Below are 25,466 nucleotides of genomic sequence, written 5' to 3' on the forward strand. Positions count from 1 at the left end.
TGCGTTTGTTCGCGACATAAGCGATTTACGTGAATAACTTCTGAACTACACATAGAATTGATATTTTTTGGGGTAAATATTGTTCAGGACATTGATATGTTCATTTTGAGTAGTAGTGGTCAAGGGTACCTCTTTTCAAATTGAACTTACGTACGATTGAGTGCGTTTGTTTATTCGCGATATAAGCGATTTACGTGAATAAGTTCTAAACTACACATAGAGTTGATATTTTTTTTGGTAAATATTGTTCAGGACATTGATATGTTCATTTTGAGTACTAGTGGTCAAGGGTACCTCTTTTCAAATTGAACTTACGTACGATTGAGTGCGTTTGTTTATTCGCGACATAAGCGATTTACGTGAATAACTTCTGAACTACAAATAGAGTTGATATTTTTTTTTTTAAATATTGTCCAGGACATTGATATGTTCATTTTGAGTACTAGTGGTCAAGGGTACCTCTTTTCAAATTGAACTTACGTACGATTAAGTGCGTTTGTTTATTCGCGACATAAGCGATTTACGTGAATAACTTCTGAACTACACATAGAGTTGATATTTTTTTTTGTAAATATTGTCCAGGACATTGATATGTTCATTTTGAGTACTAGTGGTCAAGGGTACCTCTTTTCAAATTGAACTTACGTACGATTAAGTGCGTTTGTTTATTCGCGACATAAGCGATTTACGTGAATAACTTCTGAACTACACATAGAGTTGATATTTTTTTGGTAAATATTATTCAGGACATTGATATGTTCAATTTGAGTACTAGTGGTCAAGGGTACCTCTTTTCAAATTGAACTTACGTACGATTGAGTGCGTTTGTTTATTCGCGACATAAGCGATTTACGTGAATAATTTCTGAACTACACATAGAGTTGATATTTTTTTTTGTAAATATTGTCCAGGACATTGATATGTTCATTTTGAGTACTAGTGGTCAAGGGTACCTGTTTTCAAATTGAACTTACGTACGATTAAGTGCGTTTGTTCGCGACATAAGCGATTTACGTGAATAACTTCTGAACTACACATAGAATTGATATTTCTTGGGGTAAATATTGTTCAGGACATTGATATGTTCATTTTGAGTAGTAGTGGTCAAGGGTACCTCTTTTCAAATTGAACTTACGTACGATTGAGTGTGTTTGTTTATTCGCGACATAAGCGATTTACGTGAATAAGTTCTAAACTACACATAGAGTTGATATTTTTTTTGGTAAATATTGTTCAGGACATTTATATGTTCATTTTGAGTACTAGTGGTCAAGGGTACCTCTTTTCAAATTGAACTTACGTACGATTAAGTGCGTTTGTTTATTCGCGACATAAGCGATTTACGTGAATAACTTCTGAACTGCACATAGAGTTGATATTTTTTTTGGTAAATATTATTCAGGACATTGATATGTTCATTTTGAGTACTAGTGGTCAAGGGTACCTCTTTTCAAATTGAACTTACGTATGATTGAGTGCGTTTGTTTATTCGCGACATAAGCGATTTATGTGAATAACTTCTGAACTACACATAGAGTTGATATTTTTTTTGGTAAATATTGTCCAGGACATTGATGTGTTCATTTTGAGTAGTAGTGGTCCCGGGTACCTGTTTTCAAATTGAACTTACGTACGATTGAGTGCGTTTGTTTATTCGCGACATAAGCGATTTACGTGAATAACTTCTGAACTACACATAGAGTTGATATTTTTTTTGGTAAATATTGTTCAGGACATTGATATGTTCATTTTGAGTAGTAGTGGTCCAGGGTACCTGTTTTCAAATTGAACTTACGTACGATTAAGTGCGTTTGTTTATTCGCGACATAAGCGATTTACGTGAATAATTTCTAAACTACACATAGAGTTGATATTTTTTTTGGTAAATATTTTTCAGGACATTGATATGTTCATTTTGAGTACTAGTGGTCAAGGGTACCTCTTTTCAAATTGAACTTACGTACGATTGAGTGCGTTTGTTTATTCGCGACATAAGCGATTTACGTGAATAACTTCTGAACTACACATAGAGTTGATATTTTTTTTTGTAAATATTGTCCAGGACATTAATATGTTCATTTTGAGTACTAGTGGTCAAGGGTACCTCTTTTCAAATTGAACTTACGTACGATTAAGTGCGTTTGTTTATTCGCGACATAAGCGATTTACGTGAATAAATTCAGAACTGCACATAGAGTTGATATTTTTTTTGGTAAATATTATTCAGGACAATGATATGTTCATTTTGAGTAGTAGTGGTCAAGGGTACCTATTTTCAAATTGAACTTACGTACGATTAAGTGCGTTTGTTCGCGACATAAGAGATTTACGTGAATAACTTCTGAACTGCACATAGAGTTGATATTTTTGGGGGTAAATATTGTTCAGGACATTGATATGTTCATTTTGAGTAGTAGTGGTCAAGGGTACCTCTTTTCAAATTGAACTTACGTACGATTAAGTGCGTTTGTTCGCGACATAAGCGATTTACGTGAATAACTTCTGAACTACACATAGAGTTGATATTTTTTTTGGTAAATATTGTTCAGGACATTGATATGTTCATTTTGAGTAGTAGTGGTCAAGGGTACCTCTTTTCAAATTGAACTTACGTACGATTGAGTGCGTTTGTTTATTCGCGACATAAGCGATTTACGTGAATAACTTCTGAACTACACATAGAGTTGATATTTTTTTTTGTAAATATTGTCCAGGACATTGATATGTTCATTTTGAGTACTAGTGGTCAAGGGTACCTCTTTTCAAATTGAACTTACGTACGATTAAGTGCGTTTGTTTATTCGCGACATAAGCGATTTACGTGAATAACTTCTGAACTACACATAGAGTTGATATTTTTTTTTGTAAATATTGTCCAGGACATTGATATGTTCATTTTGAGTACTAGTGGTCAAGGGTACCTCTTTTCAAATTGAACTTACGTACGATTAAGTGCGTTTGTTTATTCGCGACATAAGCGATTTACGTGAATAACTTCTGAACTACACATAGAGTTGATATTTTTTTGGTAAATATTATTCAGGACATTGATATGTTCAATTTGAGTACTAGTGGTCAAGGGTACCTCTTTTCAAATTGAACTTACGTACGATTGAGTGCGTTTGTTTATTCGCGACATAAGCGATTTACGTGAATAAGTTCTAAACTACACATAGAGTTGATATTTTTTTTGGTAAATATTGTTCAGGACATTGATATGTTCATTTTGAGTACTAGTGGTCAAGGGTACCTCTTTTCAAATTGAACTTACGTACGATTAAGTGCGTTTGTTTATTCGCGACATAAGCGATTTACGTGAATAACTTCTGAACTGCACATAGAGTTGATATTTTTTTTGGTAAATATTATTCAGGACATTGATATGTTCATTTTGAGTACTAGTGGTCAAGGGTACCTCTTTTCAAATTGAACTTACGTATGATTGAGTGCGTTTGTTTATTCGCGACATAAGCGATTTATGTGAATAACTTCTGAACTACACATAGAGTTGATATTTTTTTTGGTAAATATTGTCCAGGACATTGATGTGTTCATTTTGAGTAGTAGTGGTCCAGGGTACCTGTTTTCAAATTGAACTTACGTACGATTGAGTGCGTTTGTTTATTCGCGACATAAGCGATTTACGTGAATAACTTCTGAACTACACATAGAGTTGATTTTTTTTTGGTAAATATTGTTCAGGACATTGATATGTTCATTTTGAGTAGTAGTGGTCCAGGGTACCTGTTTTCAAATTGAACTTACGTACGATTAAGTGCGTTTGTTTATTCGCGACATAAGCGATTTACGTGAATAATTTCTAAACTACACATAGAGTTGATATTTTTTTTGGTAAATATTTTTCAGGACATTGATATGTTCATTTTGAGTACTAGTGGTCAAGGGTACCTCTTTTCAAATTGAACTTACGTACGATTGAGTGCGTTTGTTTATTCGCGACATAAGCGATTTACGTGAATAACTTCTGAACTACACATAGAGTTGATATTTTTTTTTGTAAATATTGTCCAGGACATTAATATGTTCATTTTGAGTACTAGTGGTCAAGGGTACCTCTTTTCAAATTGAACTTACGTACGATTAAGTGCGTTTGTTTATTCGCGACATAAGCGATTTACGTGAATAACTTCAGAACTGCACATAGAGTTGATATTTTTTTTGGTAAATATTATTCAGGACATTGATATGTTCATTTTGAGTACTAGTGGTCAAGGGTACCTCTTTTCAAATTGAACTTACGTATGATTGAGTGCGTTTGTTTATTCGCGACATAAGCGATTTACGTGAATAACTTCTGAACTATACATAGAGTTGATATTTTTTTTGGTAAATATTATTCAGGACATTGATATGTTCATTTTGAGTAGTAGTGGTCAAGGGTACCTATTTTCAAATTGAACTTACGCACGATTAAGTGCGTTTGTTCGCGACATAAGCGATTTACGTGAATAACTTCTGAACTGCACATAGAGTTGATATTTTTTGGGGTAAATATTGTTCAGGACATTGATATGTTCATTTTGAGTATTAGTGGTCAAGGGTACCTCTTTTCAAATTGAACTTACGTACGATTAAGTGCGTTTGTTCGCGACATAAGCGATTTACGTGAATAACTTCTGAACTACACATAGAGTTGATATTTTTTTTGGTAAATATTGTTCAGGACATTGATATGTTCATTTTGAGTACTAGTGGTCAAGGGTACCTCTTTTCAAATTGAACTTACGTATGAATGAGTGCGTTTGTTTATTCGCGACATAAGCGATTTACGTGAATAACTTCTGAACTGCACATAGAGTTGATATTTTTTGGGGTAAATATTGTCCAGGACATTGATATGTTCATTTTGAGTACTAGTGGTCAAGGGTACCTCTTTTCAAATTGAACTTACGTACGATTGAGTGCGTTTGTTTATTCGCGACATAAGCGATTTACGTGAATAATTTCTGAACTACACATAGAGTTGATATTTTTTTTTGTAAATATTGTCCAGGACATTGATATGTTCATTTTGAGTACTAGTGGTCAAGGGTACCTCTTTTCAAATTGAACTTACGTACGATTAAGTGCGTTTGTTCGCGACATAAGCGATTTACGTGAATAACTTCTGAACTACACATAGAATTGATATTTTTTGGGGTAAATATTGTTCAGGACATTGATATGTTCATTTTGAGTAGTAGTGGTCAAGGGTACCTCTTTTCAAATTGAACTTACGTACGATTGAGTGCGTTTGTTTATTCGCGACATAAGCGATTTACGTGAATAAGTTCTAAACTACACATAGAGTTGATATTTTTTTTGGTAAATATTGTTCAGGACATTGATATGTTCATTTTGAGTACTAGTGGTCAAGGGTACCTCTTTTCAAATTGAACTTACGTACGATTGAGTGCGTTTGTTTATTCGCGACATAAGCGATTTACGTGAATAACTTCTAAACTACACATAGAGTTGATATTTTTTTTTGTAAATATTGTCCAGGACATTGATATGTTCATTTTGAGTACTAGTGGTCAAGGGTACCTCTTTTCAAATTGAACTTACGTACGATTAAGTGCGTTTGTTTATTCGCGACATAAGCGATTTACGTGAATAACTTCTGAACTACACATAGAGTTGATATTTTTTTGGTAAATATTGTTCAGGACATTGATATGTTCAATTTGAGTACTAGTGGTCAAGGGTACCTCTTTTCAAATTAAACTTACGTACGATTGAGTGCGTTTGTTTATTCGCGACATAAGCGATTTACGTGAATAATTTCTAAACTACACATAGAGTTGATATTTTTTTTGGTAAATATTGTTCAGGACATTGATATGTTCATTTTGAGTACTAGTGGTCAAGGGTACCTCTTTTCAAATTGAACTTACGTACGATTAAGTGCGTTTGTTTATTCGCGACATAAGCGATTTACGTGAATAACTTCTGAACTGCACATAGAGTTGATTTTTTTTTGGTAAATATTATTCAGGACATTGATATGTTCATTTTGAGTACTAGTGGTCAAGGGTACCTCTTTTCAAATTGAACTTACGTATGATTGAGTGCGTTTGTTTATTCGCGACATAAGCGATTTATGTGAATAACTTCTGAACTACACATAGAGTTGATATTTTTTTTGGTAAATATTGTCCAGGACATTGATGTGTTCATTTTGAGTAGTAGTGGTCCAGGGTACCTGTTTTCAAATTGAACTTACGTACGATTGAGTGCGTTTGTTTATTCGCGACATAAGCGATTTACGTGAATAAGTCCTAAACTACACATAGAGTTGATATTTTTTTTGGTAAATATTGTTCAGGACATTGATATGTTCATTTTGAGTACTAGTGGTCAAGGGTACCTCTTTTCAAATTGAACTTACGTACGATTGAGTGCGTTTGTTTATTCGCGACATAAGCGATTTACGTGAATAACTTCTGAACTGCACATAGAGTTGATATTTTTTTTGGTAAATATTATTCAGGACATTGATATGTTCATTTTGAGTACTAGTGGTCAAGGGTACCTCTTTTCAAATTGAACTTACGTATGATTGAGTGCGTTTGTTTATTCGCGACATAAGCGATTTATGTGAATAACTTCTAAACTACACATAGAGTTGATATTTTTTTGGTAAATATTGTTCAGGACATTGATATGTTCATTTTGAGTACTAGTGGTCAAGGGTACCTCTTTTCAAATTGAACTTACGTACGATTGAGTGCGTTTGTTTATTCGCGACATAAGCGATTTACGTGAATAACTTCTAAACTACACATAGAGTTGATCTTTTTTTTTGTAAATATTGTCCAGGACATTGATATGTTCATTTTGAGTACTAGTGGTCAAGGGTACCTCTTTTCAAATTGAACTTACGTACGATTGAGTGCGTTTGTTTATTCGCGACATAAGCGATTTACGTGAATAAGTTCTAAACTACACATAGAGTTGATATTTTTTTTGGTAAATATTGTTCAGGACATTGATATGTTCATTTTGAGTACTAGTGGTCAAGGGTACCTCTTTTCAAATTGAACTTACGTACGATTAAGTGCGTTTGTTTATTCGCGACATAAGCGATTTACGTGAATAACTTCTGAACTGCACATAGAGTTGATATTTTTTTTGGTAAATATTATTCAGGACATTGATATGTTCATTTTGAGTACTAGTGGTCAAGGGTACCTCTTTTCAAATTGAACTTACGTATGATTGAGTGCGTTTGTTTATTCGCGACATAAGCGATTTATGTGAATAACTTCTGAACTACACATAGAGTTGATATTTTTTTTGGTAAATATTGTCCAGGACATTGATGTGTTCATTTTGAGTAGTAGTGGTCCAGGGTACCTGTTTTCAAATTGAACTTACGTACGATTGAGTGCGTTTGTTTATTCGCGACATAAGCGATTTACGTGAATAACTTCTAAACTACACATAGAGTTGATATTTTTTTTTGTAAATATTGTCCAGGACATTGATATGTTCATTTTGAGTACTAGTGGTCAAGGGTACCTCTTTTCAAATTGAACTTACGTACGATTAAGTGCGTTTGTTTATTCGCGACATAAGCGATTTACGTGAATAACTTCTGAACTACACATAGAGTTGATATTTTTTTGGTAAATATTGTTCAGGACATTGATATGTTCAATTTGAGTACTAGTGGTCAAGGGTACCTCTTTTCAAATTGAACTTACGTACGATTGAGTGCATTTGTTTATTCGCGACATAAGCGATTTACGTGAATAATTTCTGATCTACACATAGAGTTGATATTTTTTTTTGTAAATATTGTCCAGGACATTGATATGTTCATTTTGAGTACTAGTGGTCAAGGGTACCTCTTTTCAAATTGAACTTACGTACGATTAAGTGCGTTTGTTCGCGACTTAAGCGATTTACGTGAATAACTTCTGAACTACACATAGAATTGATATTTTTTGGGGTAAATATTGTTCAGGACATTGATATGTTCATTTTGAGTACTAGTGGTCAAGGGTACCTCTTTTCAAATTGAACTTACGTGCGATTAAGTGCGTTTGTTTATTCGCGACATAAGCGATTTACGTGAATAACTTCTGAACTGCACATAGAGTTGATATTTTTTTTGGTAAATATTATTCAGGACATTGATATGTTCATTTTGAGTACTAGTGGTCAAGGGTACCTCTTTTCAAATTGAACTTACGTATGATTGAGTGCGTTTGTTTATTCGCGACATAAGCGATTTATGTGAATAACTTCTGAACTACACATAGAGTTGATATTTTTTTTGGTAAATATTGTCCAGGACATTGATGTGTTCATTTTGAGTAGTAGTGGTCCAGGGTACCTGTTTTCAAATTGAACTTACGTACGATTGAGTGCGTTTGTTTATTCGCGACATAAGCGATTTACGTGAATAACTTCTGAACTACACATAGAGTTGATATTTTTTTTGGTAAATATTGTTCAGGACATTGATATGTTCATTTTGAGTAGTAGTGGTCCAGGGTACCTGTTTTCAAATTGAACTTACGTACGATTAAGTGCGTTTGTTTATTCGCGACATAAGCGATTTACGTGAATAATTTCTAAACTACACATAGAGTTGATTTTTTTTTTGGTAAATATTTTTCAGGACATTGATATGTTTATTTTGAGTACTAGTGGTCAAGGGTACCTCTTTTCAAATTGAACTTACGTACGATTGAGTGCGTTTGTTTATTCGCGACATAAGCGATTTACGTGAATAACTTCTGAACTACACATAGAGTTGATATTTTTTTTTGTAAATATTGTCCAGGACATTAATATGTTCATTTTGAGTAGTAGTGGTCAAGGGTACCTCTTTTCAAATTGAACTTACGTACGATTAAGTGCGTTTGTTTATTCGCGACATAAGCGATTTACGTGAATAACTTCAGAACTGCACATAGAGTTGATATTTTTTTTGGTAAATATTATTCAGGACATTGATATGTTCATTTTGAGTACTAGTGGTCAAGGGTACCTCTTTTCAAATTGAACTTACGTATGATTGAGTGCGTTTGTTTATTCGCGACATAAGCAATTTACGTGAATAACTTCTGAAGTACACATAGAGTTGATATTTTTTTTGGTAAATATTATTCAGGACATTGATATGTTCATTTTGAGTAGTAGTGGTCAAGGGTACCTATTTTCAAATTGAACTTACGTACGATTAAGTGCGTTTGTTCGCGACATAAGCGATTTACGTGAATAACTTCTGAACTGCACATAGAGTTGATATTTTTTGGGGTAAATATTGTTCAGGACATTGATATGTTCATTTTGAGTAGTAGTGGTCAAGGGTACCTCTTTTCAAATTGAACTTACGTATGATTAAGTGCGTTTGTTCGCGACATAAGCGATTTACGTGAATAACTTCTGAACTACACATAGAGTTGATATTTTTTTTGGTAAATATTGTTCAGGACATTGATATGTTCATTTTGAGTACTAGTGGTCAAGGGTACCTCTTTTCAAATTGAACTTACGTATGATTGAGTGCGTTTGTTTATTCGCGACATAAGCGATTTACGTGAATAACTTCTGAACTGCACATAGAGTTGATATTTTTTGGGGTAAATATTGTCCAGGACATTGATATGTTCATTTTGAGTACTAGTGGTCAAGGGTACCTCTTTTCAAATTGAACTTACGTACGATTAAGTGCGTTTGTTTATTCGCGACATAAGCGATTTACGTGAATAACTTCTGAACTACACATAGAGTTGATATTTTTTTTTGTAAATATTGTTCAGGACATTGATATGTTCATTTTGAGTACTAGTGGTCAAGGGTACCTGTTTTCAAATTGATCTTACGTACGATTGAGTGCGTTTGTTTATTCGCGACATAAGCGATTTACGTGAATAACTTCTGAACTACACATAGAGTTGATATTATTTTTGGTAAATATTGTTCAGGACATTGATATGTTCATTTTGAGTACTAGTGGTCAATGGTACCTCTTTTCAAATTGATCTTACGTACGATTGAGTGCGTTTGTTTATTCGCGACATAAGCGATTTACGTGAATAACTTCTGAACTACACATAGAGTTGATATTTTTTTTGGTAAATATTGTTCAGGACATTGATATGTTCATTTTGAATAGTAGTGGTCAAGGGTACCTCTTTTCAAATTGAACTTACGTACGATTAAGTGCATTTGTTTATTCGCGACATAAGCGATTTACGTGAATAACCTCTGAACTACACATAGAGTTGATATTTTTTTTTGTAAATATTGTTCAGGACATTGATATGTTCATTTTGAGTAGTAGTGGTCCAGGGTACCTGTTTTCAAATTGAACTTACGTACGATTGAGTGCGTTTTGTTTATTCGCGACATAAGCGATTTACGTGAATAACTTCTGAACTACACATAGAATTGATATTTTTTTTTGTAAATATTGTTCAGGACATTGATATGTTCATTTTGAATACTAGTGGTCAAGGGTACCTGTTTTCAAATTGAACTTACGTACGATTGAGTGCGTTTATGTGCGACATAAGCGATTTATGTGAATAACCCAGGACCACAAGTAGTCAAAATAAACGTCTCAAAGTCCTGATCAAAATTTTACCCAAACAATATCCACTCTATGTATAATTCACCATACATGAAAATCGAATAACTAACTAATATCTAATAGCTAACTGCAGACTAACTTGAATCTGGTCCCTGCACTGCACACCCTTCCAGCCTGTGCAGGACAGCGTCTGCACACTCGTGGCTGGAGGGAAGCTGTGTGCAGGACCTCAATCACCTGCTGAACAGGAGGTAAAGAACGGCCTGAATGTGTCCGATTGTTTAGGAGAGTAAAGAGGGGAGGCAGGGGCTGCAGTCAGAGACTAGAAGCAGTGATTTACTGACTGTGACCCCGGAGCATTGTGCTATCTGGTTGGTGTAGGATTCTCAGCCACACACAGCACCGACCAGAGAGCTCAGAGCTGGGGAACACTGGCACTAATCACTAGCTGTATTCTCTGACAGGCTGCCTCATGTCATTGATACTGAGCCCTGAGCCCATTCCCCAGTGAAGACTTTATTCACATAAACTGTACCTGTTGCATTTAACACACAGGTACAATGCATAGACACATGATACATACATGTATAGTATATCACCAGGGCATTACTGACATGAGGGAGCATCGCCGCAGGAGCACGGCCAGGTAAGAGGAAAGATTTTTTTATTTTTATTGAAAGCGGCAAGCCCGGGGCAGAATGGGAGACACGGGGGGGGGAACAATGGAGACACAGGGGGAAGTATGGAGATATGGGGAAGTATGGAGACACAGGGGGAAGAATGGAGACGCGGGAAAATATGGAGACACGGGGGGGAAACAACGGAAACACAGGGGGAAGTATGGAGACACGGGGAAGTATGGCGACACGGGGAAGTATGGAGACACAGGGGGAAGTATGGAGACACGGGGAAGTATGGCGACACGGGGAAGTATGGAGACACAGGGGGAAGTATGGAGACACAGGGGGAAGTATGGAAACACAGGGGGAAGTATGGAGACACGGGGAAGTATGGCGACACGGGGAAGTATGGAGACACAGGGGGAAGAATGGAGACACGGGGAAGTATGGAGACACGGGGAAGTATGGAGACACGGGGAAGTATGGAGACACAGGGGGAAGTATGGAGACACAGGGGGAAGTATTGAGACACGGAGAAGTATGGAGACACAGGGGGAAGTATGGAGACACGGGGAAGTATGGCGACACGGGGAAGTATGGAGACACAGGGGGAAGAATGGAGACACGGGGAAATATGGAGACACGGGGGTGAACAACGGAAACACAGGGGGAAGTATGGAGACACAGGGGGAAGTATGGAGACACGGGGAAGTATGGAGACACGGGGAAGTATGGCGACACGGGGAAGTATGGAGACACGGGGAAGTATGGAGACAGGGGGAAGAATGGAGACACGGGGAAATATGGAGACACGGGGAAATATGGAGACACGGGGGGGAACAACGGAGACACAGGGGGAAGTATGGCGAGACGGTGGAAGTATGGAGACACTGGGGAAGTATGGAGACACAGGGGGAAGTATGGAGACACAGGGGGAAGTATGGAGACATAGGGGGAAGTATGGAGACATAGGGGGAAGTATGGAGACAGGGGGAAGTATGGAGACACAGGGGGATGTATGGAGACACGGGGGAAGTATGGAGACACGGGGAAGTATGGAGACACAGGGGGAAGTATGGAGACACGGGGAAGTATGGAGACACGGAAGTATGGAGACACAGGGGAAGTATGGAAACACGGGGGAAGTATGGAGACACGGGGAAGTATGGAGACACGGGGAAGAATGGAGAATGAAGAATGGAAACACGGGGAAATATGAAGACACAGGGGGCAGAATGGAGACGCAGAGGGAAGTATGGAGACACGGGGAAGTATGGAGACACGGGGAAGTATGGAGACATGGGGAAGTATGGAGACACGGGGGAAGAATGGAGAATGAAGAATGGAACACGGGGAAATATGAAGTATGGAGACACGGAAGTATGGATACATGGGGGAAGTATGGAAACACGGGGGAAGTATGGAGACACGGGGAAGTATGGAGACATGGGGAAGTATGGAGACACGGGGGAAGAATGGAGAATGAAGAATGGAACACGGGGAAATATGAAGTATGGAGACACGGAAGTATGGATACATGGGGGAAGTATGGAAACACGGGGGAAGTATGGAGACACAGGGGGAAGTATGGAGACACGGAAGTATGGAGACACAGGGGAAGTATGGAGACACGGGGAAGTATGGAGACACGGGGGAAGTATTGAGACACGGGGGAAGTATGGATACATGGGGGAAGTATGGAGACACGGGGGAAGAATGGAGAATGAAGAATGGAAACACGGGGAAATATGAAGTATGGAGACACGGAAGTATGGATACACGGGGGAAGTATGGAGGCACGGGGAAGTATGGAGACACGGGGAAGTATGGAGACACGGGGAAGTATGGAGACACGGGGAAGTATGGAGACATGGGGAAGTATGGAGACACGGGGAAGTATGGAGACACGGGGAAGTATGGAGACACAAGGAAGTATGGAGACACAGGGAAGTATGAAGACACAGAGAAGAATGGAAATGGGGAAGTATGGAGACACAGGGGGAAGTATGGAGACACGAGGAAGAATGGAAACAGGGAGAATGGAAACACGGAAGTATGGAGACACGGGAAGTATGGAGACACAGGGGGCAGAATGGAGATGCAGGGGGAAGTATGGAGACACAAGGAAGTATGGAGACACGGAAGAATGGAGACACAGGGAAGTATGGAGACACAGAAGAATGGAAACGGGGAAGTATGGAGACACAGGGAAGAATGGAAGCAGGGAGAATTGAAACAGAAGTATGGAGACACGGGGAAGTATGGGGACACAGGGACGTATGGGGATACGGGGGAAGTATGGAGACACACGGGAAGTATGGAGACACGGGAAGTATGGAGACACGGGAAGTATGGAGACACAGGGAAGAATGAAGACACAGAGAAGTATGGGGACACGGGGAAGTATGGAGACACGGGGAAGTATGGAAACACAGGGAAGTATGGAGGCACAGGGGGCAGAATGGAGACACAGAAGTATGGGGACACAGGGAAGTATGGAGACATGGGGGAAGAATGGAGACAGAGAAGTATGCAGACACAGGGAAGTATGGAGACACAGGGGGAAGAATGGAGACACGGGAAGTATGGAGACACAGGAGGAAGTATGGAGACACGGGGCAGGATGCGAGACATGGTAGGATGGGAGACACGGGGGCAGGATGGGAAACACAGGGGGCAGGATGGGAGACACGGGGGCAGGATGGGAGACATGGGGCAGGTTGGGGGGCAGGATGGGAGACACGGGGCAGGATGGAGACAGATGGGGCAGGTTGGAGACATGGGGCAGGATGGAGACAGATGTGGCAGGATCATGGGGCAGGATGGAAACAAATGGGGCAGGATCATGGGGCATGCTCATGAGGCAGGATGGGGCATATCCAAGGGGCAGGATGGAGACAGATGGGGCAGGATGGAGACACATGGTGCAGGATCATGGGGCAGGATGGAGACACATGGTGCAGGATCATGGGCAGGATGGATATAATAAAGACAGATGGGGCAGGATCATAGGACAGATAGGGCAGGATCATGGGACAAATGGGGCAGGATCATGGGACAGATGGGGCAGGATCACGGGACAGATGGGGCAGGATCACGGGACAGTTGGGGTAGGATCGGACATCACATGGGGGCAGAATGGATACTCATGAGGGCAGGATTGGAGAACATATGGCTGGAGCCAGGAATGAGATACATGGGGGTCACAATTGGGGATATTATTACCATAAGGGCTAATTGAGGGATATTATTATTGCAATGATGTATTTATTTTATTTTTTAAGGATACTGCTTTAAATGCGGGAGGCGGTACTGTTACTGTGCAGAGCGACACTATATTGCCTTTTTTCTTTATCTGGTCTAGTTTAGAAGTTGAGAAAAAATTAAGTAATGTGTTCTACAAGTGGTGCTCTAGCTAACTGTGTTATTTCCTGCAGAGACGAGCCCTGGCTGGAAGTGATGGCGGTCTGTGCTGGATGAAGATGAAAAGAAAAGATGAAGGACTTCACCTAGTGACGTCACTGGTGAGTCAGTGTTTTACCTGTAGACTGGCACTGTACACTGAATACTATATACAGCAGTCCTGAGTACAATTTCACCAGTGATCACTGTATTACCTTTAAACTGATACTATATATAGAGCTCCTGTGTATAATGTCATTGATCACAGTATAACCTGTACAATATATACAGTTCTCGTGTGTATAATGTCACTGTTGATCACTGTATTACCTGTACACTAATACTGTATACAGACCTCCTGTGTATAATGTAATCTGGATCACTGTATTACCCGTACACTATACATTGTATACAGCGCTGCTGTGTATAATGTCACTGGTGAACACTGTATTACCTGTACACTGACCCTATATACAGAGCTCCTGTGTATAATGTCACCGATAATCACTGTATTACCTCTACACAGACATTGCATACTAAGTACAGATCTACTGTGTATAATAACACGTATGGTGAGATTAGTATTGTGTTTTTTTTTATTAATGATCAGTATTGTAGTGTTCAGTCACTATGTGGTGGTAATATGTTGTCCGGCCATGGTGCGGCGGTATTTGTTTCTTGCTTGTGCTATTTGGTCACTATGTGGTGGTAATATGTGATCTGGACATGGCGTGTCGGTATTTTTTCCTTGTATGTAGTATTATAGGTCTCTATGTGGTGGTAATATGGTGTCTGATCATGGTGAGGTAGTATTTGTCCCTTGTATGTGATATTATTGGTCATTTTAAGAATTGAAAAATAAATAAAAATATACCTAGATTGTATTGCTTATTTTAACAAATGATTAATAGGTTGCAGTAGAGTAGGGCCCGACCAAAAGAGTCTACCTTGTCGTGGTGGCGGCTTAAAAAATTGTTTGGCAAAACAAAAGCTGCCGGCTATATGTGTGATCTGGTGATGGGAACTGTTAATGTGTGATTGGTGAGAAGTGGAGTTTTTCCAAAAGAGTGGTGGGGCTGTGGCCAGTTTGAGGGGTGGAGGCGGGGCTGGGGTGGAGCCTGGGCGGAGTCTCGGGGGGGCCCTGAAAATTTTGCCAGTATGGGGCCTCAAAATTCCTAGTGGCAGCCCTGTTGGCTGGTCATCCTGGTATTTTTGGTACCAGAGATTTGGTTGGTAGGTCCTTTTGGTGGCCTTCTTTGTCACGTGATGTGCGTTCTTTTGTGCAGTCCTGTGGGACTTTTGCGCGGGCCGAGCCTTGTTGTTCTTGTGCTAGTGGGTTGCTTTTGCCATTGCCAGTCCCTGATAGGCCCTGGACGCATATTTCGATGGATTTTATTTCCGATCTTCCAGTTTCCCAGAAGATGTCTGTTATCTGGGTTGTTTGTGACCGGTTCTCTAAGATGGTTCATTTGGTGCCTTTGCCTAAATTGCCTTCCTCTTCAGATTTGGTTCCGTTGTTTTTTCAGCATGTGGTTCGTTTGCATGGTATTCCGGAGAATATTGTGTCCGACAGAGGTTCCCTGTTTGTTTCTAGGTTTTGGCGGGCCTTTTGTGCTAGGCTGGGCATTGATTTGTCTTTTTCTTCTGCATTTCATCCTCAGACAAATGGCCAGACCGAGCGAACTAATCAGACTTTGGAGACTTACTTGAGATGCTTTGTGTCTGCTGATCAGGATGATTGGGTGGCCTTCTTGCCGTTGGCCGAGTTTGCCCTTAATAATCGGGCTAGTTCTGCTACTTTGATTTCGCCTTTCTTTTGTAATTTTGGTTTTCATCCTCGTTTTTCTTCTGGGCAGGTTGAGCCTTCTGACTGTCCTGGTGTGGAATCTGTGGTTGACAGGTTGCAGCAGATTTGGGCTCATGTGGTGGACAATTTGGTGTTGTCTTAGGAGGAGGCTCAACGTTTTGCTAACTGTCGTCGGTGTGTTGGTTCCCGGCTTCGGGTTGGGGATCTGGTCTGGTTGTCTTCCCGTCATGTTCCTATGAAGGTTTCTTCCCCTAAGTTTAAGCCTCGGTTTATTGGTCCTTATAAGATTTCTGAGATTATTAATCCGGTGTCTTTCCGTTTGGCGCTTCCGGCCTCTTTTGCTATCCATAATGTCTTCCATAGATCTTTATTGCGGAAATATGTGGTGCCCGTTGTTCCCTCTGTTGATCCTCCGGCCCCTGTGTTGGTTGATGGAGAGTTGGAGTATGTGGTTAAGAAGAGTTTGGATTCTCGTTTTTCGAGGCGGAGGCTTCAGTACCTTGTCAAATGGAAGGGTTATGGCCAGGAGGATAATTCTTGGGTTTTTGCCTCTGATGTCCATGCTGCTGATTTGGTCCGTGCCTTTCATCTGGCTCATCCTGATCGTCCTGGGGGCCCTGGTGAGGGTTCGGTGACCCCTCCTCAAGGGGGGTACTGTTGTGAATTCTGTTTTTGGGTTCCCTCCAGTGGTTGTAGGTGGGAATGCAGTTGTCCCTGAGTCGCAGTCCTGGCCAGGTGTATCTGATGATTGCAGTTCTGACTGGGATATTTAGGTGTGCAGGATTCATTAGTCCTTGCCAGTTGTCCATGGTTCTGGGAGGTTTTGGATCTTTGTCTGGTTCCTCCAGCCTTGCTGCCATTTCAGCAAAGATAAGTGTCTGGTTTTTGTTTCTGTGGCACACATGCTGTGTGCTTAATAATTCTGTGCTATTTATTTGTTTTCTCTTGTCCAGCGTAGATTGAGTCAGTGTTTTTCTCTGTCTTTCTGGATTCTCTGGAGTTGCAGATATACGCTCCACATCTTTAGTTAGATGGTGGAGTTTTTTGTATTTTCTGCTGTGGATATTTTTGGTAGGGTTTTAATACTGACCGCTTAGTATTCTATCTTATCCTTTCCTATTTTAGCCAGAGTGGCCTCTTTTGCTAAATCCTGTTTCCTGCCTGTGTGTGTCTTTTTCTCTACTACTCACAGTTAATATTTGTGGGGGGCTGCCTATCCTTTGGGGTTCTGCTCTGAGGCAAGGAAGTTTTCCTATTTTCATCTATAGGGGTATTTAGTCCTCCGGCTGTGTCGAGGTGTCTAGGATTTGTTAGGCACACCCCACGGCTACTTCTAGTCGCGGTGATAAGTTCAGGATTTGTGGTCAGTATAGTTTCCACCAACTCCAGAGAAAGTTCCATGCGGCTCCAAGGTCACTGGATCATAACACTGGTCCTGAGGTTCCGGAGGTCCCTCGTAGAAGGAGGGGTACTGTCACGGGACTACCGCGACAGAGAGGTTCCAGAGAACTGCAGCGCTCTGGGCCTGGTTCACACAAAGTGAACAGAAGCTCTTCACCTGTTTTCTGACCTGGCTGCTTTGTGCCAGCAGTGCAGGAGTTAACCTCATTGCTGAGAGCTGGGTCTCTCTCAGCTGAAGTGAATTTCTTAATCTGATCCTCTATATAGACCCAGTCCTGACTACAGCTAGTGTCAGTGATCAGTTCTACTGCCTGGCTTGGAGGTTGATGGAGCGTGGTGTTGGTGTTGGAGGTTTATTTACAGAGATTGGTGTCTGCTGTTTTGGTTGCTTTTTAAACCTGTTTTCCTTCCTAAGTTTATTCCATCTCTTCCCTTCTCTGTGTTCCTCTGTGGTTGTGTGAGCATTTGGTGAGTTTGAGTCTTTTAGTTACCTTGTCTATATACCCTGTTATTTGTTGTATTGTTACACTGGTGCAGTCCACCTCCTTTGGGGGAGAGGGGGCCACTGATAGGGCCTGCACAGGATACAGGGATACGCTGGCGGCTCGGGCCTCCTAACCATCATAGGTACCCCCGAGATAAGGGAAAACCAGGGCCCCATTAAAGTGGTAGGGACAGGTGCGGGTCCCAGTATGCCGTCCTGCCCCTTTATCGCCACTTACGGTGTGACAGTAGCATTTTCTGCTATCCAAATGACCTCCTGATCACACTGCTGTGGCTTCAGAAGTGGTGTCCTGTGCCTCCCTGCAAAGTTGGACAGGAAGCTATGTGTTGTGGATAGGTGTGTTGCTTGAGCTCCAGCATCAGTACTTTCACTTTCCCATCCCTTACCGCACGCTTTTACGCATTTTTTAATTGCTAGGTCTCTAGAGATCAAGTTTTCTTGATGCATTGAAACTAAACTTTTTAAATAAAAAAAAGGCACCAGTAGGAGGCCAAGCAGTTTTTAAAGATTTCAAACCACTGTAATTTCACACAAAGCAAGTTAACTGTATGAAAGACAATAGTCAATTTTTTAAACAAAAAATGTTGTGAGCTGTAGCAGGCCAATCAGTTTTTAAACCACCGTAAATTTGCACAAAGCACATTAATCTGTATGGATGAGAATAGTCATTTTTTTGTTTGTTTTTAAATTTTGCGAACTGCAGCAGGCCAAGCAATTTTTAAAAATGTCAAACTACCGTAATTTTACACAAAGCACGTTCAAACGTATGGATGACAATAATCAATTTTAGAAACCAAAACATTTTATGAACTGTAGAATGCCAAGTGTTTTAAAAAATTTAAACCACCATAATGTTACATAAAGCACATTAAACTGGATGAGAATATTCAATTAAAAAAAAATTGTGAACTGTAGCAGGCCAAGCAATTTTTAAAAATTTCAAACCACCATCATTTTACAAAAAGCAAGTTAAAATGTATGGATGACAATAGTCAATTTTTTTTATTAAAAAATGTTGTGAACTCTAGCAGGCCAAACGGTTTTTACAAACTTTAAATCACCATAATTTCACACAAAGCACGTTAAACTGTATGGATGACAATACAGCAAATTTTTTCACACAAAAAAATGTGGTAACCTGCAGCAGCTATAATTTTAGCAATGGACTGCAAAGCACTAAGCCTTGCCTAGAGGTCGTATTCAGCCACTCTCCAGCTGTCCCTAGGCTAAATGCAAAATGCATTGCATAGAAACAGCAAAGCACAAGATTAGCCCTAAAAGGACTTTTAACATGATGTTTCAGCAAAGTATCACCTCACCACTAAAGGAATCAAATTACTAAAACTGTGCAAACAGGTCTGGACAGCACATACCAGGATGGGGACGCAGGATGATTGCAGCACATACCAGGATGGAGACGCAGGATGGGGACGCAGGATGATTGCAGCACATACCAGGATGGGGACGCAGGATGATTGCAGCACATACCAGGATGGGGACGCAGGATGATTTCAGCACATACCAGGATGGGGACGCAGGATGATTGCAGCACATACCAGGATGGGGGACGCAGGCTGGGGACGCAGGATGATTGCAGCACATACCAGGATGGGGACGCAGGATGATTGCAGCACATACCAGGATGGGGACGCAGGATGATTGCAGCACATACCAGGATGGGGACGCAGGATGATTGCAGCACATACCAGGATGGGGATGCAGGATGATTGCAGCACATACCAGGATGGGGGACGCAGGATGGGGACGCAGGATGATTGCAGCACATACCAAGATGGGGACGCAGGATGGGTGCAGCACATACCAGGATGGGGACGCAGGATGGGTGCAGCACATACCAGGATGGGGACGCAGGATGGGTGCAGCACATACCAGGATGGGGACGCAGGATGGGTGCAGCACATACCAGGATGGGGACGCAGGATGGTTACAGCACATACCAGGATGGGTGCAGCACATACCAGGATGGGGACGCAGGATGGTTACAGCACATACCAGAATGGGGACGCAGGATGATTGCAGCACATACCAGGATGGGGACGCAGGATGATTGCAGCACATACCAGGATGGGGGACGCAGGCTGGGGACGCAGGATGATTGCAGCACATACCAGGATGGGGACGCAGGATGATTGCAGCACATACCAGGATGGGGACGCAGGATGATTGCAGCACATACCAGAATGGGGACGCAGGATGATTTCAGCACATACCAGGATGGGGACACAGGATGGGTGCAGCACATACCAGGATGGGGACGCAGGATGGGTGCAGCACATACCAGGATGGGGACGCAGGATGGGGACGCAGGATGGTTACAGCACATACCAGAATGGGGACGCAGGATGATTGCAGCACATACCAGGATGGGGACGCAGGATGATTGCAGCACATACCAGGATGGGGACGCAGGATGATTGCAGCACATACCAGGATGGGGGACGCAGGATGATTGCAGCACATACCAGGATGGGGACGCAGGATGATTGCAGCACATGCCAGGATGGGGGACGCAGGATGGGGACGCAGGATGATTGCAGCACATACCAGGATGGGGACGCAGGATGGGTGCAGCACATACCAGGATGGGGACGCAGGATGGGTGTAGAACATACCAGGATGGGGACGCAGGATGGGTGCAGCACATATCTGGATGGGGACGCAGGATGGGGACGCAGGATGGTTGCAGCACATACCAGGATGGGGACGTAGGATGATTGCAGCACATACCAGGATGGGGACGCAGGAGGATTGCAGCACATGACAGGATGGGGACGCACGATGGGTGCAGCACATGACAGGATGGGGACGCAGGATGGGTGCAGCACATGACAGGATGGGGACACAGGATGGGTGCAGCACATACCAGGATGGGGACGCAGGATGGGTGCAGCACATGACAGGATGGGGACGCAGGATGGGTGCAGCACATGACAGGATGGGGACGCAGGATGGGTGCAGCACATGACAGGATGGGGGCGCAGGATGGGTGCAGCACATGACAGGATGGGGGCGCAGGATGGGTGCAGCACATGACAGGATGGGGACGCAGGATGGAGCAGCACATACCAGGATGGAGACCATATACCAATATAAATGCTCGCCACCCGGGCGTAGAACGGGTTCAATAGCTAGTTTTTAATATCAGCCCACAACTATAACCCACTGCCACTTTGCTGACATATGAGTCCAGTCTGCGACTCTTGATGCAGCCATGGGTCCACTCATCTGGTTCTGCAAGGGTCATTCTCATCTCATCAGCTCATAAAAGCTTTGAAAAATCTGTTTCCATGTATTTTTTGGCCCAGTCTTGATGTTTCAACTACAACTTCTGTGTCTTGTTAAGTGGTGGTCGTGTTTCAGCTTCCCTTACCTTGGCCATGTCTCTCAGCACTGAACACCTTGGCAGGTGGCAGTTCTGGAATATGACAGCACTGGGGGATAATGGTTCCTGATCACTTCGCATTTCATTTTTCTCAAATCTTTGGCAGTTAATATGCAACTTTTTTTCATAACTGTTTTTTGCAACTCTGATGACTGTTTGTAACAACGTTGATGTTCCATTATAACATCTCAATATCAAAGTAATTTCAAAAGTGCTGCATCCCTCTGTAAGACTAACAATTTTTGACTTTTCAAAGTCAAAATCTCTTTTTTGGCTCACTTTACCTGACGAAAATAAGCTGCCTCAAAATAATAAGCTGCCTAATAATTCTGTACACCTGATCTGCTTCATCCAATAAGCATTGAAGTTTATATAGCTTGGAGTTGGAAAATCTGCATAAGGGCTCGCTCACACAAGTATATAAAATGGCTATCCCATGTTTTATCAGATAGCACTTGGCCCAATGTTATACTATGGGCAATACAGACCTATGATTTTTTTCTCATGAGAAAAAAAATTGCAACATGCTGTGGGTGGCTCCGGAATTCAGATCACGTGCATCCATACAAGAGTATGGGTGAGTGTGAACCATTGGCTTGCACTCGGATGTTATCCCAGTTAAGTCCAACATTTGTGGACTCAGACAATAGAGAAGATGGAGAAATTAAGTTCTCCGTCTTCGATGATACTCTGCTCAAACTCTGACACAATTTGCGTCAAGTTCCATTAGCATAATTGAGCCAATTCTCTCACAAGAAAACACACCAGTCTTCTAAATCTCACCCTACATAACATTTTTGCATGAGCTGGGTAGGACAGTTTCATCAATTTTTGCATTCAATCATGGTTTACTCAACCGGAGCACAATAAATGAATACCTTTTCCATCCAATGCCTGTCTTCGGAGTCGTTCATTTTGGAGTAAACTGCTTTCTTTCTGAATATCTGATTTTTCCTTCTGTAAAAAGCAAAGCGTTTACCAGGGTATATATTTTAATTGCAACAATGGTTATTATCGTTGATGACAATAGTGTTGGCTTAATATAAAAGCTCTGTTGACATCACCATTTAGAGTTTACCATATGTGCAGATATAATCTACATAAACAGTTGAACAACTTTATATATCCAAGGAGAACTAAGAGTCAAAGAAACTGCCAGAAATAACGTAATCAATCATAACCAATCTTTATTAAGAACAATACAAAATTATTAAAACTGGTACCACATATACAATGACATGTGAAAAATCCGTGAGTACATCATTTGAGTCGCCATAGTTATTTTTGGTCGATTATTCTTTGCTGATGTTCTGTTTATATAGTTGAACAACTTTGTACAATATATGCATTATGCATATGCACTGCTCTATCATGTGTTAACAAGAAAATCATTTTACTTGTAAATTGTAAGTGAAGTGTCACCTGTTAACATCTTCTGGTCTAACTATGCCTCTCTTGTGGGTTACCATAGTTTTTGTTATTGTTCTATACTTTTTTACAGTATTGGGTGCTTCTTAATTATTCTATACTAAATATATTTTGCAAGTATTTTATTTTTTACATGGACAAGGAAATGCATGGAAGAAAAGAATGAATGGTTGCTGTCGGCACCCTTAACAGCTCACTGTTTTCTCAACACTCTTTACAGAAATCAATTGTTACATAGGTTTACCAGTGGTCTCTTGGCCGCTTTAAAATGGCTACCATCGACAGGCTTAATGCAAGGAGACATCACCCTTTATTCCTTATACAGGGATCTGGACTTACACAGGTGCTAGGTTGGAGCCACGAATTAAACTCCTGGTACTAGCGCAGACTGGCAGGAGTGAGATAGATGAACCAGAACAGGAAGGGCAGTAATGGTACAAAATTGGAAGGCAAAAGAATGGTCAGACAACAGTCTGTGGTCAGGTAACACAGGTCAAGGGCACTGCAGAAATTACCTAGAAATTACTGGAGAATATGCAAAAAAGATGTACTTGCAGTGACTAGTCGAAAGCCAAAATCTTTCTGTAGTACTCAGTAAAGAAGCTAATAAGTTTCCTTTTAATAATAGTGAGTGATGATTTTGTAGGTTGTGTAGATAAAAGTGTGTGTCCTGGAGAAAAGCCAGAGAGGATCGGCTGCATGTCAGTGACCAGTGGTCACATTATGCCACCTCAGCAGTATTGAAAAGCTTTAGAAGCACGAAACAGACTGTGACAGCTCTCATGAGATAAACTGAAGGTAATCAGCTGCGGTCGCAGAAACTGAGATGACTTCACCACAGGAAAAGTGCCCACTGCCTTGTTTGTTGTGAATTCTGTTATCGAACTCCCTCCTGTGGTCATGAATGGTACTTCGGTGAGTTCTGTCCATTGACTCCCTCTGGTGGCTGTGAGTGGAGCTGCTGCTTCTGAGGTTCCTTCCACAGATGACTTAGTTTATTCTTTGGCTGGCTGCTCTATTTAACTCCACTCAGATCATTACTCCATGCCAGCTGTCGATGTTCTTGTACTGGTTCAGTTCGCTCTTGGATCTTTCTGGTGACCTGTCTACTCCAGCAGAAGCTAAGTCCCTGCTAGCTTATTATTTGTTCATTGTTTTCTTGTCCAGCTTGCTATCATTATTTTGCCTTGCTAGCTGGAAGCTCTTGGAGGCAGAGTGGCACCTCCGCACCGTGAGTCGGTGCGGAGGTCTTTTTGCACACTCTGCGTGGTCTTTTTGTAGTTTTTTGTGCTGACCACAAAGTTACCTTTTCTATCCTCAGTCTGTTTAGTAAGTCTGGCCTCCCTTTGCTGAAACCTGTTTCATTTCTGTGTTTGTGACTTTCATCTTAACTCACAGTCAATATATGTGGGGGGCTGCCTTTTTCTTTGGGGAATTTCTCTGAGGCAAGGTAGGCTTTATTTTCTATCTCTAGGGCTAGTTAGCTCTTAGGCTGTGAAGAGGCGTCTAGGCCGAGTTAGGTACGCTCCACGGCTATTTCTAGTGTGTGTGATAGGATTAGGGGTTGCGGTCAGCAGAGCTTCCACTTCCCAGAGCTTGTCCTTTGTTATTTTAACCATCAGGTCGTTTCGGGTGCTCCTAACCACCAGGTCCATAACACTTGTTATACCCAGCCTCCGGGACAGCCCCTTACATGTCCTCCCTTGGAAACTATCCTCTGGACGCCATATCTCTTTTGCGAAGCACACCAGGCAGTTACTACATCTTTTTTCCCTATACTACAGGATCTAGCAATGTTTAAAATCGATGTTTAAAAGCCAGGCTGGGTCGAAATGTAGCCTTTACCACTCTACTATCTACTATCTTCAAACACTGTGGTGTACAACTACCCTTTTGTACAATAAAAAATTTTCTTGCACAATTTCTGCAAGTACGGCTGACTACCTTCAGCTTGTCTACTTGAATTTATCCAGCTCAGCCAGCACCTCCACCAGAAACAGAGTGCACATCCTTACCATTGTCTAGCTCTTATGAGATGGCAGCCAGGCAGTGTAGCAAGGTATAGGATGAGACTGTATAGAAGACAGCAGGAATCCAGCACCAGGGTTTTACCCATAAAGAAACATGCACAAGCTACAGTGCAAGACACAAGGACAGCACCTTCAGAGGCCATAGCTGCAGGGACCAGAGCCCTGGGGTCCATCATCTGTGGCTGTAAATATACAGACTCAAAGTTATTGCCATTGTGGGCTTGTTGCCCCTGTTCAGAATCCATTCCTTAAATGGAACCTGTCAGCAAGATTGTGCTGAGTAACCTACAGATAGTGTTAGGTTGGCGCCATTATATT

The 25,466-nt window shown here is 41.3% G+C and overlaps 1 protein-coding gene across 1 annotated transcript in view; it reads right to left on the reverse strand.

The window, feature by feature from the left end:
* Window positions 1-25,466, reverse strand: part of TNFSF13B (TNF superfamily member 13b) — a 254,656-nt gene that overhangs the window by 216,859 nt on the left and 12,331 nt on the right. The window contains 1 exon segment of the mRNA XM_069757934.1: window positions 22,569-22,647. Within this exon segment, the coding sequence (XP_069614035.1) occupies window positions 22,569-22,647 (79 nt within the window).

Source organism: Ranitomeya imitator, chromosome 3, assembly GCF_032444005.1.
Source record: "Ranitomeya imitator isolate aRanImi1 chromosome 3, aRanImi1.pri, whole genome shotgun sequence".
Lineage (NCBI taxonomy): Eukaryota > Metazoa > Chordata > Amphibia > Anura > Dendrobatidae > Ranitomeya > Ranitomeya imitator.